This window comes from Chiloscyllium punctatum, chromosome 44, assembly GCF_047496795.1.
Source record: "Chiloscyllium punctatum isolate Juve2018m chromosome 44, sChiPun1.3, whole genome shotgun sequence".
In the NCBI taxonomy this organism is placed as follows: domain Eukaryota; kingdom Metazoa; phylum Chordata; class Chondrichthyes; order Orectolobiformes; family Hemiscylliidae; genus Chiloscyllium; species Chiloscyllium punctatum.
In genome coordinates, this window is record NC_092782.1 from 29,785,158 (window position 1) to 29,805,366 (window position 20,209).

At 37.8% G+C, this 20,209-nt stretch overlaps 1 protein-coding gene across 8 annotated transcripts in view; it reads left to right on the top strand.

Annotated features, from left to right (window-relative positions):
* The window catches only part of tafa5a (TAFA chemokine like family member 5a), a 575,012-nt gene that overhangs the window by 472,776 nt on the left and 82,027 nt on the right, over positions 1-20,209 (top strand). For 4 of the 8 annotated variants that reach the window (XM_072562569.1, XM_072562570.1, XM_072562573.1 and 1 more), the window contains one exon: positions 3,256-7,243. The exons of the other annotated variants lie outside the window; for them this stretch is intronic. Coding sequence is in view for 2 of the 4 variants with exons in the window: in XM_072562570.1 (XP_072418671.1) it covers positions 3,256-3,264 (9 nt within the window). In the remaining 2 variants the exon portion in view is untranslated. Of the gene's footprint in view, positions 1-3,255; positions 7,244-20,209 lie in introns of those variants that run through there. 8 annotated transcript variants of the gene reach the window in all.

Genomic DNA, 20,209 nt, shown 5'->3' on the forward strand with positions numbered 1-20,209 from the left:
TAGGGCACAAGGGTGGGTCTGGATGGAATTAAGGACTTTTACCCGAAACGTCGACTCTTCTGCTCCTCAAATGCTGCCTGACCTGCTGTGCTTTTTGAGCACCACACTCTTGACTGCCTTTTGGAGAGGCTGTGTGGACTCGATGGGCTGAATAGCCTGCTTTCACACAATAGGGATTCTATGTTTACTAGTAGGAGAGAATTGGAGTTGAGGGTCAAGCCTCAAAGTGAAAGGACAGCCATTTAGAACTGAGGTGAGGAGGAATTTCTCCAGCCTGAGGGTGGTGAATCTGTGTAACTCATTGCCACAAAAGACTGTGGAGACCAAGTCATTGAGTGTATTTAAGACAGAGTTTTTGGCTAGTAAGAGGATCAAAGGTCATGAGAGAAGGTAGAAGAATGAAGTTGAGAAGCATATCAGCCTTGGTCGAATGGAGGTTAAGACTCAATGGGCAAATGGCCTAATTTTGCTTATACATCTTATGGTCCTTTGGTCAATTGCTTAAACAATAAGTTAACATAATGCCTTCTTAAAAAAAATCAAACCACTGAAAGGTTTTCAAAAAAGGATTAGTAAAACAGAACCTCTCAAAACAGCAGCGTATGTTAAACATTTCAGAGATTTCATAATACAAGTGTTTCCTTTTTTCTTTCTTAAAGTCTTCACACTAACCCTCAAATCCCTGACAATAATGCATGTAACATCTCTGTGCAGGTCAATTATTTTAAAGAGGGGAGGCAGTGGTCTAGTGGTATGAGTACTGGACTGTTGCTCTACAGACCTAGGTAATGTTTGGTGACCCATATTCAAATCCCATCATAGCAGCTACTAGAATCTAAATTCAATACAAAACTGGAAGTAAATGTCTAATGATGGCTGTCAATTGTTGAAAACACCTACCCAGTTCACTACTCCCCTTTAAAGAAGGAAATTACCATCATTATTTGGTTTAGCCTATATGTGATTCCAGATCCACAACAATGTGGTTGATTTTTAACTACCCTCTGGGCAATAAATGCTGCCAAGCCAGCAATGCCCTCATCCTGTGAATGAATAAAAAAATTTGGTCTTGAAAATTGATTAAGATTTATTTTATTCACAGAAAAGAATCTTGAGTTTTTCATCGGTTCTGTAGATGACCTTATGGATGCAGCTGAGTCACCAATGGCCAGAATACTTCGAAAGTAGAATTATTATCATTTGAATTCAAGTTTGATTCACTCTCAAAAGTGATAAAAACCTTGATGCTTATAACCAACTTAACTGCTACTTATTTGGCACAACAATGTGCACCATCAATATCATATGGTGTTCAATTGCTTCGGTGATATATTCACTTAAAATATACACAGGCACTTTCTGGGAATGAAACACATTTTGTAATAAGTATGCAGCCTGAGTTTGATTGAAGTGGCATTGAAATAAAACAGTTGTATGTAGAAGGTGTTATTTTTGATCCATATTTAACATTTTCCTTCCATTACATGTGTACTGTATTGTTGCACTCACAAAGTATGACTGCTTTGTGATCAATGTGGCTTTAAAAAAAACAGAAAAAAAAATCTAATGAATAAATTTCTAGTGAAACAATATTACCCACAGCACTTCACAACTTACTAAGAATTGTTGGATCATTTTAAGACAACAAATGAAATTTGTATAACTTTGGCATGATGAATTTGGAAAATATCTTCGATTTTGAGTTTAATTGTTTCATTACACATTTTTTGTCCAGCACTATTTATTCAGTTAGAATATGAGAATCGACTGAACCATTGGTAAACATGACAGAATGTTGTGTTTAGTTGCAGTGGAGTGAGGCTTTGGACTGGTCCATCCACTTTTTGTTAGTTCCAAGGTAGAATATTGCAGTTTTGTGAAAACACTTAAATAATTATGGTCAGGCATTTTGAGATTAAATTTCAGTGAGCATTGGAAGTTTGAATTTAAATCGCTCATATGGGAGCCAAAAATATTAATAAACAATTGGTCAGAGAATAAGAGTTACAATTTCATTGTGTACTTTGAGAATTTGAATGTATTCTTTAAAAATTCAGTAGTTAAATTTTGAAACTATTAAAGCTGACCATGAAGTCATCGGATTTTCTCACTGTTTAGTGGTAATAAAATCCTGTTAATGTTTACTTGATGTGACATTTATCTGACTTTAGACCCAGACAAATATGGTTTACCCTTAAGCTCCTCCAGGAAGGTAAATAAATTAATAGAAACTGGATGGAGCATTTGCCTGTATTATGGAGATTGAGTTGGTGCATGACAAAATCCTCATCAACTAACATCTGGATACTGGTGCCAGAGTTGGCAGACCTGTTGTACCAGGTCATACTCATACATTTATACCAACTACCAGCATCTTCCATCACAATCCTTGAGTATACACTGTCCCGCCGTTGCAATACACTCACTTGAAGTGGGACACAGTGCCCTGAGAGTCTTTACCATTGATTGTAATCTCATTGAACTCTCATGGCTTCAGATTTAGCATCACAGTCACTCTGACTCCTCGCCACTCCATTGTTTTTGCAATAACTGCTCAATCACACATTTTCTTAACAGGAACGTGGAAGTATATTCAAGTCTGAGATAGACAAATTTTTAATCAGTGAGGGAATTGAGGGTTATGGGGAAAGGTAGGAAAGTGGAGTTGAAGGTTATTTGATTAGCTATCATCTCATTGAATGGTGGAAAGGCTCAATGAGCTGTGTCGCCTACCTCTGTTCCTATGCCATACGGGGATCTTAAGAACATGGGTTCAGATGTGTGCTCAACATAGCAACAAGATGTTGTGAACCATTTCCTCCTTGTTAGGGCTCAAAATACTATTTCCTAATTTGACATAACGTGAAGGCTAGTTTTGAGTACAATTTACATTGTTTGGCTGGAGATGTCTATTTGTAAGTACAACAGATGAGAGACATGAGGTTGATGAGATTTACTCAGGACTTTAATAACTAAAACAATGGTAGTTGTGTGTGTGCATTCTGATGTTTGGATTGGAGATTTTAGCTGACTGCTGTACTATTTTTACTATTTACTATTTTGGGTGTTTTTAATATGTGTTACAGTTTTCTAACAGTTTTCAATTTGGATAATGTTGATCCTATTTTTTTTTAAAAATTAATACTTTGAAACTTTGAGGATGTTCTTGTCTTCCTGTGAGATTGTGTAGGTAGTTAGGCAATGAAGACAATAACTGTAAAACATAGTTTTCACACTTTCTTTATTGACTTTCAGGTCTCCTGACAAATGCATCAACAAAGAATCCCTGCAGGAGCAGCTTAGAACTCTGTGTGAGCTACTTATACGAATCAAATTCTACTGCTGCGGACTGTCATCTGTTGTATGTTATTTCTTCAACTTTCTCTTTCTCTACACTGGTCAAAACAGCATAATCTCATCTAACTCTTGAGCTAAAGTTTCACTCATTCTGTTATTAGGACAACTGGGGCAGTAAATGTAGAATACTGAGCTACGCTTGGACAGAAGCAATATTGACCATGTTTGACACTTCTCGTCCCTACTTTTCAACTAAAGTTGGATTGCTGTTGCCCAGTTGATGTTTCCGCTCAGAAAGCCTGTTACAGAAGACTGAACTGGTTTTATCAGCCCTTAACAGGCAGTGAATCTTTGCCTCAGGTGGGACACTAAAGAGTTACCGAAGGGTCCACAACAAAGACACTGTGCTATTATGTGTGTAACTCTCTCTGACATCTATACATCTATTTCCTCATCTTTACCTGTTCACAAAACAATAGACCAAAGAACAAAAGGAGAACGTTAAAATGGACACTATTTCATTGTGAATGAGCTTTACTGATTTCAATTGTAATGGGCTCCTGAAGGATTTGATTTCAGCTTTTCATAGTGCTGAAATAAATCATTACTGGCTCGGGTAAAGTCTTTGTTGAAAAGAATAGAGGGACTCCTGATGTTGGGAAAGCAGGTCTGATGTAAGATGTCTAAAGGATCTAATGGAGCATGGAAACAGATTAATAGTCTATGTCCAGTCACAAAAGAGACACATATGAACACTCGTGCTGGGAGGACATCTTAGTCTCCTGTTTAGTTTGGCTGACTTATTTCTCATTCTTAAGTCATGTTGTATTTCAACCAGAAAAAAAGAACTAAATGTGAAACATTTGCAGCTCGTGTTTCCTTTCCCAGCATAAAAGTAGCTACTGTCAAACAGCATTCGCAATGAGCATGTCTGGCTACCTGCAGTCTGTGTCACATTTCAATCAACCATCTACCACATGCACACACAAAAAAACTCAAATTAGATGAGAAAGTAACATTTGTTGAAAACAGGATCATTAAATGTATTTTGAGAAACCTAAAGTTATATATTTAACAGTTTTTATATGTTGTATCTTTGTAGAAAATCTTATTTAACAAATAATGTGGTCATACTATGCCAGCCATGAAAGTGGTCGAGAGTTGTGTTTTAACTTCTGGTATCTGTCAAAGAGCTGATTGGTGTATGTTTCTTTCCTTGGAGCATTCTAGATCTGAAAACTGGCCACAAAGAACTGTAGAAAAAAAAATGCTGTTTATACATCAATACATTCAACCATTGCACTGTAGGAAGACAGTTCATTTCTTTTATGTAATGATATAATAGAGTGGAAAACATTTTAAACTTTGATATCAATAGCTTGTTTTTATTTTTCCCTTTCTATTTATTTTCTTGTTGTTGCCTCTTACTAAATGGAATCATTGAAATTGTCTGGATTTATACAATGAATGATTTCACTAATTTCTTATTGCAAAATAATAGCTAAAGACCAATCATTATCCTGTTCCCACAGACAAATACCTATTTTCCTTGAAATGTTTAACAGGAGATTCCTTTCTAAAGCTAAATATGAGCTGCTATTTTATGAGGACTAAGCATCCAAGGGCTGTATATTGTTGGTTCAGTTCCACATGACAATATTCTCTTTCATCTTTAATTGTGATCTCTAATTTGAAAGTTCATCCATCGTGTTCATTCCAGTGCTATCAAAGGATGACAGTGTCACTTCACAGATACTTTTTGTAGAGCATAGAAACACATGCTCTTAGCTTGCTTGTTCCTTTATGCTTAAAGCAGATTTCTTGAAATCCTTACCTTAGGATCCTCAATGAAACAGTTTGTTTTTCACCTTATATGAAATGCAGGGAACAAGTAAAATCTGAACATGAAACTGAAGCTTAAATTTTCAAGCCCTCTTCTTCCTCCTCGGCCTAAACAGGAAGGAGTATAGAGAAATCTGTTTAGAAACTCTTGATTGTGATTTCACTAAATGTATGCCGTGAATTTACAGTTAGTAAGATAATCATTCAGTCAGCTGGAGTGACATTTCTGGAGCAGGAAGCCTAATTTGACTGTGCTCTGAAAGATGGGCCTCCCCTAAAGCTCACTTCACTGTGGATATTTTTGCAGGTTTTGTGAAAAAAAACACTCTCCATGCAACCTGGGAATCTAAGCTGTTTTTATTATGTGTGGCTGGAGTAAAATGGATAAGGTCTGAACGGAAGTAATAATTGAGGCAAAATGCACTCAGAAAATGAATATCTATGTAGATCTGAAAAATCTGTTTAATACTATCAATGAATACGTAACCCCTACTTCCTCCAATACTTAATGGACATCCCCATAGATATGTATAACATTCTCCTGCCTAGGCATGTGTGTGTTTTTTTATTATATTTAGACATTTAAAATTAAACCCACTCTTTTGCAATACACTATGCTTCATGCAACACTTCTTTTCATGAACACGGTCTGTGTTAACTCTGAGTTGTCTTAGTGGGAAACACTTTGGAAGAATTTAGGTACAAGCTGCTGCCAGGCAATTTTTTTGTCTTCTGGAACTTGTACATGAGCTCATAGAAAGACTTGAGTTTTAACCTCAGGAGAGCATGGGCTTTGCCCTCCTGACAGGCACATCATCTTTAAACCGTCATGTACCTCTATGGCACAATATTCCCCTCCCTGGAGGTGATGAGGAAGATGGCGAATAGGACAAATAATTAGATCAATTGACCCTGGAGAAGCAGTCAATGCCTTCTCACAATCTCAGCAAGGCAGGCATAGTCTGAGAATTAAGGCGAGATGTTAAGCACTTCTACACACACAGGGTGGGAAGTGTTTGGAACACAAATGGCAGTGGATGCACAGTTTAAATCTGATATAGATAATTTTTTTGTTAAACAAAGGTGTTAAGGAATATGGGTCAAAAGTAGATATATGGAGTTAGACCACAGGTCATCCAGACCTCATTGAATGGTGGAACAGGATCAAGGGTTGAATGGCCTACTCCTGTTCCCAATTAAGTGCTTAATGAGGAAGTCCACTCCAGACCTTAACTCCTCACCACCCTGAATACCTGAGATTATCTTAATGGCAGGAGGAGTCTTGTGGCATAGTATAGTGTTCCTACCTCTGGACTATAAGAGCCACCTACTCTAGAGGTGTTCCATAATATGTCTGAACAAACTGATTAAAAATAGCTACCTTCATGACAATAAAAGAAAAGAGGCAACAAAACTGCCTCCATATGCACCAGTCTAGGGCAGAAAATGGAATGTAGGATTGGCTGCTAAAAGCCATTGCCTTCCCCTTGCCTCTGACTCCTCTTTCCATGTGACCAGAAGACCCCAGAAAATGGACATATTCCCACCTGCAACAGTCTCTAAGACTCATCCTAGCAACATTGTCTCCTGACAAAAGTGGAATTTCAGTATCGACGCTCACAATTTGATAAGACGCTGATTGGAGCTCAAACCAGTGAGTTTTCCCATTCGTGATCTGAGAGAATCAGTACACTTGGGATGCAAGTTAGAAAATCTCAACATATGTATTTCAAAAGCATTTCCTTTCCTGGACAATGTACAAAATCCTATCACGTAGAACAATAAAATACTGTTGTTCTGTAATTGCCTAGAATTATGTTCTAATTCTTGTGCCCAAATAAATTGTAATTTTCACTTTACATCATTGTAAATTACAACTAATTACTAGCAATTAAATACAGTATTTTGTATGTTTAAATTACTCAGTATTTCAAGTCACCTATACTGAGCTCACTGCATATCACTGAACAAGGGAGGCTAAATTGGAAATAGATTGCAAGTTGTTGAAGATATAATTCCCTTCGAACTCATGTCTTTTGAAAATACGTAGTGCTTGGGCAAAGTAAAAGATTTTCTCTTTATTTAGGAATCACTGCGAACGTTGATTTTTAATGGCTTAAGGTTTTTAATTTTCAAGAAATCTCTAAATCCCATGGATGAATTGCATTCTTCCAGACTATAACTGAATAAATGGGACTCTTCAGTCACTGATAATTAATGTGACATCATATCAACTGATCTTCCAGAATTACTGTGCTTTTCTGAATTGAAGGAGGTTGCATGGATTTACACGACAGAAACTTATCCCCTGTATCTCAGCTGTTGGCTTTCAAAACCTTTTAACCTGTTGCAAAACCACAGGAATGGTACTTCAGTTTAGACAGATATGAAACATATGATCAAATTGTTTTTTCAATCATTTGAAGGTGTTTTGTCATCCTTATCATTCCCAACATCTCACCCCTTCACCAACTTGAACATTGGGACTCTTGTCCAACTGGATTAGCTGAAGCATGAATCTATGCTTTTCACAATATACCTAGTATTTTACATAGAATTCCCATAATATTTCAAGTTGATGTGGAATGCTAGAAATGCTTGAGGCACTTATTTCAGGCTAAAATAGTTAACTACCTCTCCTTTTATTTGTAAAGTCATTTATGAAAGTCAAGGTATTACTCAAACTACTAAAAACATAATAAATGGCCATAAAAATTCTAAACACAACTTTTCCTTGTCAAGCCTTAAACTTTCAGTTCCAGCTGTCAAAAATGTCAAGAACGCCCAGCAATTACTTTCAGTTTTGAAAAGCCTTCCTTTGTGAGAATACCCTTAGTTTTGTTCAATTTTCATCTATCTCACATATTCTAACCACAAGAACTCCAGAGTTGTGAGCTCACTACCTCCTCTGAAATATCTTTCCCCTTTGAAAGAATTACAAATCAGTTTAGTTAAGTTACTGTTAAATTACCAAGCTAACAATGCATTTTTGCTTTGTTCTGGTAGCACAGGTGATCATCCTTGTGATTGCAATACAATATTATAAGGTCTGTCTTGGAGGCAATCATACAATACAACATTAGAGCTTAGAGCAGGATGTTATGGCTAAACTGTTGATCCTTTGCAGTTTTTCAACTTCACATTAAGCTTGGCACCTTGAAGAGTAGGCCTTTACTTTAAGTGCTTCTTCACAGAATCATGATTGTTACAGAGCAGAAGCAGATCATTTCAACAATCAAATATATGCAGATGTTTTTCTCGAGATGAGCAAAGGGAAACTGTTGCCTCTTCAGAACAGTGGATGCATCCGGTAAGTTATGTTTTGATTGAGCCCTTTAAAAGTAATCACAGGAAAACAACTGTAATTGCCACTTCCACGGTGATCAAAATGGAACAAGGGATTCTAGGAGTAATCTGATCAGTGTACTAGACATTCTCAGTATGACATTCTTTTGTATTCCAGTTCAGTATTCTGTTTGCTTTCCTTAATCCTCATTGACTTCAATTTAAATTGGATTCTTTGATGCTAAACTTGCTCAAATGCTGTCTCAAAATCACAGGCAGACATTATCATTTCATTTCTGTGTTCAGCTTTTTGATTTATGTTTGGAGTAAGGTGATAGTGAGGTCTTGAACTAGGTGGCCTTGGCGGAAGCAAAATTGAGCATTGGTGAACAGATTATTTGTGGTAAGTGCCATTTGACAATGTAGTTGATAACATTTTTAATATTTTGTTGATGATTAAGAGGAATCTGATGGGATGGTAATTTGTCAAATTGGCTTTGTTCGGCTTTATGTGGACAGCATCGATGTGAGCAGTTTTGTATTTTTTGGGTGGATACCAAAGTTGTAGCTACTGGAATAACTTGTTTAGAGGCACAGCTAATTCAGAGTACAAGTTTTCAATGCTTTGTTAATAATATATAGTTTCTTCTGCCAGATCCTTTATTGATAACACTAAAATAGAGTCGTAGTCTGGCATTTTTAGATTAGGTTTCAGTAGCAGTCCCATTTATATAAGTTAGAAATAGCAGATACTTAAACCCTGACCTTCCCGAACTGTGATCTTCTTCATGTCTTCTCCTGAGCACCCTCCACTTCAAAATATTTTAATTTAACCCCGGCTTTCTTTGGCCTAGATCCCTGTGTCTTTCACTTAGTTAAGAAACCTGCAACAATCATTCTGTCAAAATATTTGTGAAAGTACAAATAAACCAGATCATTGTATTGCTGTCAAGTGTATTTGTACCATCATCAAAGAGAGGAGTTCAACTTTCCCTGTGTAAAACCCATGCCAACCGCTTCTTATGATGTGATTGCTACACAGCTACAGGTATTCCATTTAAGAACAGTGCTAACAGTTCCAATACTGTAGAGCCATTTCAAGTGTTTCATGACAACATTGCAGGAAAATTATCAGCAGTCATGGGACTCAGTGATTTCTGTTCCCATCCATCTATGCAAGCTTTAAAGAAGTAAATAGTAGAAGTATTTTTTTGTTGTGAAGAGAGTTGGAAGGAGGAGATGCTACATGGAAGCCAAAGTATTGCCACATTAAAACAAACCTATGAGATCACAATACCATCTGAATCCTTGTGGCAAAATAATGCAGATGCTGGAGATCTAAAATGAAGCTGGCAATTCTAGAAATACTCAGCAGGTCGAGCAGCATTTTTGGAAAGAAACTGTGTTAATGTTTGATGAAAGGATATTGGGCTGAATTATTTATTTCTGGCTAAGTCTGAGTTGCATTGAGGCTTTTGGAGGGATTTCTGTAGTGAGACCTGGTGAATTTTCTCACTATATCTCAACAAATTACCCCATGAACCACCTACTCCAAATCCATCACCTTCAATTCTGGTCCCATTTTATTCACACTCCAATCTCAAAATAACTTGCCACTCAGTAGATAGTTCAGAATTCACTGACATCCCTTGCACTTGCACTATTCCTGATAAAGGGCTTTTGCCCGAAACGTCGATTTTACTGCTCCTCGGATGCTGCCTGAACTGCTGTGCTTTTCCAGCACCACTAATCCAGAAACTAGTTTTCAAAAGCCTGTTGTGCACCCAGGCAAGCATTGTCAATCCAGAGCTGCCCCGTGTACTTCCTGACATTTGCACCAGACATGTCAGACAGGGGGATATGGGCACTTTGCTGGGCAGGCAGAGACCTGGAGATGCTGCTGGATGGGATCGTGCACTTGTGGGCCTTCCTCTTCCTCCAAGGCCAGCAGTGAAGGCTGAGGCACAGACCATGCCAGCCTTGTGGAAGTTTGCCATTCAGGTTAAAATATCTAAAAGAATGCGCAACAATGTAGGCAGAAAGTCTACATCTTCTTCAATTCATCAACATAGGTGCCAACATCTTTTTAATATCTTAGAATTTCTCTATCTCACCTTCTACCAAGGCTCATGCTCCACCATACTCACCATTGCCTGCAACATGTTCCCTTACTCGCTATCACTCACCACAACCCCGGTCACTACTAACTTGGTATGCCCTCTGGGCTGTCTTATCACTCGTCCAGGACCCCCACCAACCTGCACCAAAACTACCACATAACAGCTGTGCCACTCACTTTCATCTCCGTTGATATCTGCCATTCTCTAATTCCAGGAGGAGAACAGCACCCAATAGGATTGAAAAACTCACCATGGGCACTGGGCTGCCTGAGAATCAGCTCCTCAACATTGATGTCCATAGGGTCCTGGCTCTGAGTGGCTTACAGACCATTTCCAAACCCATGGACTGATGTTGGAGGTTTCCACTGCCTTACTGTGCCATGGCCTGCTAAACAGAACCTTAACTTGATTGAGGCCTGCTGACAACCATGAAGAGCTTCCTTCCTTTGTGTCTGTGCCAAACATTAAGAAAAGACAGAAGCAATGGGAGAGCACTATCTTTGCCCAGAGGGACCACAGGGCAAAGAGGCAACACAAGGCAGTGTAAGACAGGAATGCTGCAAACATCCAGGTGGGGTCAAAGGGAGTGAGCACAAATAGAGTAAGTGAATCCTTCTGAAATGCAGCCCGATCCAGTCCATGAGTTGGGCACATGTCCCAAATTGCACAGTGTCCTTGCTCTAGTATTTGAATAACAGTTGCCAGTGCAATATTGAAGTATAAAAGTATCCTATAAGTTAATCAGAGATGTGCTGTGAGGGATCATACAGATTTGCATGTATCAGATGCCAATATCCATGGATGTGAGGTTTGTGTGACTGGTGCCCATGGAATGTGTTTTGAGAGTTTGATATCCAGTATCCAACATGGACATCCTCTGAAGCAAGCAGTGAGCTGAATTCCCCAAGAGCCTGCTCTTGTTTGCAGGTTAGGTTCTCTTGGCATCTTGCCTGTTTGGTGAGTTCAGTAAGAGATGGAAAGCTGAATATTGATGAGGTAAGTTGGGCTATCAGTAAGGTCCTTAACTAGCAACAGTTTCCTTTAATTGGCAATTTGCTGCGACCAAGCAAGAAACTTGCTTGGAAAAAGCATGAAAGATGGAGTTAAATGCTCCCAATATTGAGATTGGCTTCACTGGTCTTTCCATCTGACCCTACCACACATCTTGACATAACCCATGTGACTCAGATTCTATCCATAGAGTTTGGCACAGTGTTTGTCTTATGGATAAAGCATTTCAATGAAAATATTAAGTTTGAATGAAATTCAAGAACATGAAGATCGAGCTGATTTCATGAACATTGGTGAGCCTGACTGTGCTCTGTGAAGAGCTGGAGCCAAGTGTGGAACATTTGGTAATATCTGTGCTTCTGAACCTGATAGCCACAGAATTGAATGCCACTTGTTGTTAGCTGCAGAAGAATCCAGTTACAGGTGCAGACAAACCAGCACCCACTGTGTGCAGTCCCCAGCCTGGTTAAATGGGAGAGAGCTCGAACAAGGAATGACACCTTGTGATGACCCCATGTAATACTGGAAAATTTGAAAGAGAACACAAAGTGCTATGGAAAGGACTAAGTTAATTTTCTGCATTGTTTTAATTTTTCAATGTTACTTTCAGTTTATTTCATTGTTAGGAGCCCTTTATTAGTATGCTTCTGGAGTTTGCTTGGAGATAGCAACTGCATCAATGTAAAGTTGTAAAGCATACCCTTCATGATATTGTATGGTTGACTCCACATTATTGTCATAATCTCAGTTATTCCATTATGATTCAAACATTCCTATAAAGTTATTATAATTTTAACATCAGTAAAAAGCACAAAATTGGGCAACTGGCATTTATCTTTCTTGATTGAGACACAATAGAGTGTTTTTTGATTAGATTAGATTTGATTCCCTGCAGTATGGAAACAGGTCCTTTGGCCCAACAAGTCCATACCGACCCTATGAAGAGTAACCCACCCATACCCATTCCCCAACCCTATATTTACTCCTGGCTAATGCATCTAACACTATTGGCAATTTAGCATAGCCAATTCACCTGACCTGCACAGCTTTGGATTGTGGGAAGAAACCCACACAGACACAGGGAGAACATGCACACTCTACACAGAGACAGGTGCCCAAGGTGGGACTCGAACCCAGGTCCCTGGCACTGTGAGGCAGCAGTACTAACCACTGAGCCACCGTGTCACCCCAGATGTTGCGTACATTGCCTTGTCATATGGTTCGACTGAGGCTTGTCTTTGATGCTATTAGCAATTGTGTGTGTGTTTGTGTTTCTCTCTCTCTCTACCGCACACTCACTCCTGAACAGTATCCACATGATAAACATTGTTTGGAGTCCATGCAGCTGTTAATATAGCTGTTTGTCGCTGCGGAGTCTCTCTTGAGTTCAAAGCTAAATCCTAGGCATAACAGGAATGAGTGACAGTACCCATGATATGTTAACACGAGAAGGTCATTGAATGTAGTGATAATGATAATATTTATAAGACAATATAAATGATAATATTGGGGATAGTATATATAAAAAGAGTAAGAAGAAAGAAGGAAAGATAATTTTATTCGATTTGGTGGCAGCAACAAATTCAGGAAACAACGTGCCTTTAAGTTAAATCCGTGGATCCATTCCATCGTTTTGACTCTTCCATCCAGTTACTCAAAACAAGTGGTCTGAACCAGGCATGACTCTTATCTTTCAGAAACTCAGCGAGGTTTGGATGCTTTGGAAATGTCCACATTGTTGATCCATCCTGATGATATTACTCAGACATTTACTGTACATCAGTTGAACTCCATTGCATCTACCACTCCATAAAAGGGCATTTTTTTTGTCCTGCTGTGTGGCCTAAATATCACCAAAGTCAATATGGTAAGACCAAATCCTCTTTTTAAACCGTGAGAAAACAACCTGGGCATATACATCTCAGGACAAAACAATATCCAATCAAAACATCCTTGGAAATGGGGCCGATATCCACTGCTAGAAAATACAGATATAGATCACGCAATTGATTAATTTTGACTTCATCAACAAATAATCACTCTTGGTGTTAAAGCAAAGATTACAAAGTTAGAACTCAGTTATGGTTTACTTAAAAGTTAAAAGCAAAGCAGAAATTACAGACAAAATTATATCTGAAACACAAGTGATTCACTCTACATCATGATTAGTCACCGTGATGGAACCAATGAGACAAGGCAAAACATTTATGTTTTTTTTTAAAGATTGTACTTATATAATTCCTCAGCCAGTTATTCATCTTCATAAAGCAAGAGAAATAACATTTCCCCCAACATTTGAAACTTAAGAATAAAGGAATATACTGACAGAATGAAAAAAAAATCACTTGACAGCATTTTCTGTGCAGATAATAATGGTTTCAAAACTGAACTCTTTGAAACTACGTAGTTTGCAAATACTTTTCATGTCACCAAGATGAAGGAGAAGCAGTCAGATTAAGAGTGTGTGTACAAGACATTGTGGCCTGTTAATAATGCAATTTAAGCTCTAATATGGAAAGTGAAATACACTGCTCAATTTCTAGTAAAATGTTGATAATATGAAAATATGTTCTCTCAAGGAATTTGGTACCACTGCATTAGCACTGATATTCACAGCCACATTGATAACAGAAAAATTAAGTATATAACTCAATTTGGGTGCATACATGAGTTTAGATATGCCTTATTCAATTTAAAATTTTGTTTTATATTTTTCTACCCATAGTTTATCCAAACTGAATTAAACTTCATGCATTCACTTGCTCAGTGATTATAATATTCAGACTAGAAACTGTGGTTACCACTAAAAATATGGAGGCAAGACGTGTACTACACGTTTCCTTGGAGGTTATGGTCATCAAAGAGGCAAAGGTGGCCAGGTTGGATTCTTGAGCTGAAGCATCAGTTTCTCTCACATTTAGAGCAAGGTCCCATCTTGGTAAAGGAAGGTTAACCGAGTGCAAGGAATTACTTCCCAGGGGATTGCTAAGGCTCTGATTGATAATTAAATGATCTGTAAAGAGCTTGTAGTCTATTTTCATGTGACTGCTACAGTCAATACTCTCACCTAACAGTGATCAGTTGAACAGGAGTGAAACAATTCATTGCAGAGGATTTTAAGCTCCATTTTAAGTTATGCACTGGGTTCACTGATCAATCACTGTTGAAGGCTTGAATAGGACTTTATAGATATATTCTGTCAATATTTGAAAACTATCAGCTTTTATATGCAAATTCTCTAAAAATTTCACCAAAAAGGCACTGAATGCTGTGCTCCTGTGTCTTACTGGAGATTGTGTAGAAGTCAGCAGAAGGAATGAAGAGCTTGCTCATAGGAATGTGGTTGAGTCTACAGGAAGATGGGAGAAGAATGTAAAGCAAATTAGACCAACATTATCTGCTCAGGAGAGAGTGAGAGGGCCGTGAGATGTGTTCCTAACCCCACCTCCAGATACGTAACATCTTTCCTCCTCTGGACTTCTTTAACCAAAAGCACCAGTGTCTCACACACTCATACTCTCTCCCTTACTCCTTAAACAGTCCTGAAACCCTCCATTGCATATCAGTAAATTCATTCAATACCTTTAGTAGAAGTAAATAAATGGACCCTTTAAAGATGAAGAAGTGAAACTGTTGGCACTTAAAACCTTTTAACTGTGTGATAATAAATATTGTGAAATTGATCATGGAGATTGGACAGCGAGAGCTTCAATCCAGTCAGGGTTTAGGTGATTCAACAGGGTAATAAAGTCTGAACTGTCAGATCAAGCCTGATAATGAATTGCTGCCGAGCTTTGGCTCTCTTATCTCTGCTAGCATCACAGTGTTTATTTCCACAAAGTTATGTGGTTTCTAATGGTAGCAGCTGTTGAAATTTTAAAGGATCTGGATGTGTTACACTTTTATTGCCTTGTAATACAAAACATGTTTACAATGAATGCCTGTTTTGTTAATACTCTTTTTTACACATCCTACTCTCACTATAAGGTTAGTTGATTCTATATTGTGTATAGTGGGTGAATGGGCATGAAGGTTGTTTGTGGGAGAAAATATGAGATGATGTGCATGGAGAATGAAGGGCCTTGGGAGTGAGTGAAGGGTTATTCCCTGACATAAGAAACTTAAGGTCCTTTTAAATTTACCTTTCAAAAGCTCTCCATAAAGACTGTTTTTCACGAAACCTCTGATGTTCCATGATTAGAAAAAAAACACTGCCCCAACTTCTTGACAATTGCAGAGGAGTAGCCCATGTTTCTCTCCACAATTGAGCCAATAAGTTTCAGAGTGCCCAGTCTGGGCTCATGACCAAGCCAGCCAGCACTTGTAAAATTTACTCCTAAAAATTGAAAATCCTGGGAATGATGTCAGGAATCCAAGAACTGGGACTCACTTCTGATGTTTAAACTATTCTGAATCATCCAAACTTGGTTTTAAAAAAAATAATTAAGCTTTATTTAAGCAGCAAGTTTTTGTGAATTTTTGCACACCAATCTTGAATTAAATGTGACATCTCCCTCACTCATTCACAAGCATACTTGCATAAACACACTGATTAGATACAGGAGAAGATTCTGTTACAGCTTTTCGTAAGATCAGTCTCTGGTTTATGATCTATGTTCATCCATGCATGGGTCTATAGCTTTGTGGGTGTTTTGATGCTTTAAAATAAAACTGAAGGTCTTATGGAGTATTTTTTTTCTTAGCAGCTGTGAGGTTTCTTGTCAAATCTCTGTGGTTTGCTTTCTAATAGTGGTAGGCTGATACTCTCCTGAAGTTGGTAAACTTGAATTTGGAGCGGATTGGTAGAAGTTCTCACCTCTGGAGACCCCTGCTTTCAAGCTATTGCTGCTAATTACCTTGGCTGCTTGATGACTTGAAGCTAATTCATTGTCTGATGGTTAAACTGCTGAATTATCATTTTGATAAGTTTTCTGGTGTGAATGCCTGTAAAACGACTTCTTAGCTGATCTTAAAAAGAAGACAAAAACATAGCTCTCTCACTATCAGTTTTCACAAGTTCAATGTGCTTTTGAAATAAAGATTTTTTTTTAATTTGGTAATTTGAGCTATCCATTCTAGATTGAATAAGAAAAATCATCATGATACAACAGAAGGTCGATAGTGCCAATTCAGTCCCATCTGCAATCAACAGAGTTTTGATCTCCCTTTCGTTCAAAGTGACCCACAAAACAAGCAGCTTGGAGTTCTGATAGTCTCTTTGTACCGATCTGTCCTTAAACAAAGACATATGTGAATTTTCTAAATGTTCACATTTAATTAGGTGTTCGCTTCAGACATACCTCAAAGGCCAATAGTCACTTAATTTTAAGTAGCCATTTTAACAGCTTTTGTGTCCAATTTTTAAAAGCATAATATGATGTCTTTGTATTTGGCAAGACATAATCATCAATTAATTCCAAAACTGTGTGCTAAAAACAGACATTTAAACAGTTATGTCTTATTCGCATAGGAACCATTCAATGCACACTTGTCATACTTAAACCAAACATATCTTCACATGATTTTAATCAGGATTTTACTTTGTAAATGAAATGGAAAAAAAGAGCTTGAAGGGATATTATGGAATCAGTGATCGTATGTTCATCAAAGTCTTTGAATACCTGTTGAAGTGCAGTTCGTGCTATCTATCAACAATTCGGCAGGATCAGGATTTTAAGTCTGCAGCTCTAAAGTTATTGCCAAACCACTCCCTGATGATATGAAACAATGAATTATTTGAACATGTCCTTCTTCTATTGAATAATCTGTCCAATGTGGGGAATATAATTTTAACAAAAATTAATTGTTTCTGTTTAAGATTTAAGGTTGCATAAAAGTGGTTCATAAAACCATTAACAGACATGCACATCATGCATCAATTTAGTTTGAAATAATCATCAAAACGTTACAATCTCTGTGGGGACCCTTAAACCAAAAGAACCAAATTTACTGAATAAGCTCCAACTTTAGAAGTTACCAGAAAAGGTATTATTTTGTGACTTTTATTTAACAGCAATCAAAATCCACATAAATTAAATGTAAAATAACAGGTAAATCTCAGTCAGTATGAATTATAAAGTAGACTTGTGGTAGCAAGTATAACAACGATTATTGGATGTGCTAAGTACAATTCCAGTTCTCTTATTCAAGAACTTAGCCAATTCATTGTAATTTATTGTCTATGTAAATAGGATTTGTCTGCACAAACATGAATACAATGGCACACTTCTTTCTGAAACCTTCTCAACTTTTCTGTTCTTGGTCTCTCTGTTTTTGCTTGGCCACATGACCTCCATATTTTAGCTTACTTGTGTTCAGATTACTTCCAGATTAAAGGTAAAATGATATTTCTCATGATCAAAAATTATAATTGTTTTTATGATTAATACAAACTGCTAAATCATTTTCAATCTTTAAAAAAATTGGTGTGTTCCTCAAACATTAGCTTGTTGTTCCTGCTTCTGGGCTAAAGGCCATCACACCAGTTTTAGTCAATAAGTCTGATGTCAAACAGAAAGGTTGAATCAAATCACTTTAAATGTAAATATGCTGTGACATTTATTCAAATGAAGCAAAGTTAAATCTGGTTATCTCTGGTCACTCTTTCAAAGGGAAATGTTAATCTGTCTTTTTGAAATCAGGGAGTTTGTATCTAACCATTGATGAAAAATAGTTCGTTTTGCTGAGGCCAGAATGCCTCAGTAGGTAAATGGAAAACAAAGGAGAAAGTGAGGACTGCAGATGCTGGAGATCAGAGCTGAAAATGTGTTGCTGGAAAAGCGCAGCAGGTCAGGCAGCATCCAAGGAGCAGGAGAATCGATGTTTCGGGCTTCCTGAAGAAGGGCTCATGCCCGAAACGTTGATTCTCCTGCTCCTTGAATGCTACCTGGCCTGCTGCGCTTTTCCAGCAACACATTTTCAGCAAATGGAAAACAAAAACCACTACAATATTAAAGAACCATTTGTGTAACAGTTTAACACACAAATTGAGGACTTTAACCATCTGCTATATATGGAGTTGCTTAAACCTACCACAAACTGAAAAGAGGTATAAACAGGGTAAAAGCATATGGGACACCTGTAATACGATGAGAGTAGATATCGTTGGCGGGGGGAGAGGAGGAGGGGGAGCGGATGTGGGTGGCTGGAGTTGTGCTCATTACCTTCCTGCCTTAGTTCCAGCAATTGGGAAAGTGGAAGATATCCCTCCCACCGAGAGGCAAATTGAATTATTTGAGCAGCTAACTGAGGGCTTTTATCCATCAGCCAATGGCAGCATACGCAGAATGGGGGATGGGTTAGGACAGAGGGACATTGATTTTCCAGGTGTATTGTGGCCCATTAAGAGTTCCTTTGGTGACAATCTTTCTTTTTAACTAGGTCGGAATGGGAGAATCAGCTTCCTTTTTTTCAATCTCATTAATTGGTCAGAACAAAGTTTTAAGTTCTTTTTAAGCACAAAAATTACCATTCTCCAATTCAAAATGCAATAAACTAAGTTTTACTGTAAAATGTAAATGGACCCACATTGTTGCTTACACAGGCACAAAATAACAAGGGGTTCAGAGGCAGATAAAATGATATGCAGTTTAGAGTCCTTTTGAGTGTGTTTGAACAGTAGGGTTTTAAACTGGGACCATAGTGTTAGTAAATTTCTTGACCATAGTTAATAGTAAATATCCCAGTTATGTTTTAAATTCTTGATTCTATGATGTTTCTTCCCAGTCAATGCAGTCACTGAGTGCTGTTTTTTTCTTGAGAGAAAGAGAGTTTTTCTCACTTATGTTCAGTTCTACTTCTTGATTCACCCCTTCTAGTCTGTTGGAAACCCTTTTAAATGGTCACTTGTTTATATGTTACCTATCTGTTGAAATTATTTTATGAGACTTGATTATTGGAGGTGCGATTTCAATTCCAGCATGAGAAATTTCTCATCATGGTATAAATCAAACTCGAGATGAAGACTTTTTCATACCTCCCAAGAGGTCCTGACTAACTGGTTTCATTGCCCTTGGGAAAAGTATTGATTTCAGCTCAGTCTGCCTTTGATTTAATTCATGTTGGTTTCATGACGCCTGATCAACCAGTGTGGGTCAGCTAAATCCTGTGGTCGTGTTTTGGACCCTTATTAAAACTAGACCATAAGATATAGGAGCAGAAGAAAGCCATTAAACCCATTGAGTCTGCACCACCGTTCAATGAGATCATGGCTAATCTGATAATCCTCAACTCCATTTTCCTGCTTTTGTCCCCATAAACCTGGATTTTCTCACTAATTAAAAATTCGTCTGTCTCAACCTTGAAAGCATTTAATGACTCAACCTCAGCAACCGTCTGTTGTAAGTAATACCACAGATTCACAACATGCTGCGGCAAGAAATTCCTCCTCACCCAGAGTGAGTAATTTTACACTTGCCCACTTTCTACACAATCTGCCATCTTCTGGCCCATTTACACAATCTGTCTTTATTTATTTGCAATGTTTTTGTATTCAATTCATAATTCACATTTCTACCTTGTTTGGCATTGTCAACATTGTAAATACCCCGCACTTAGTCTATTCATCTAAGTCTTTTTTACGGATTGGAAATAGCTGCCAGGTTTTGGTAACATTTTAACGAGGCAGACTGAATTTGATTGGTCAAGGCTTTGCT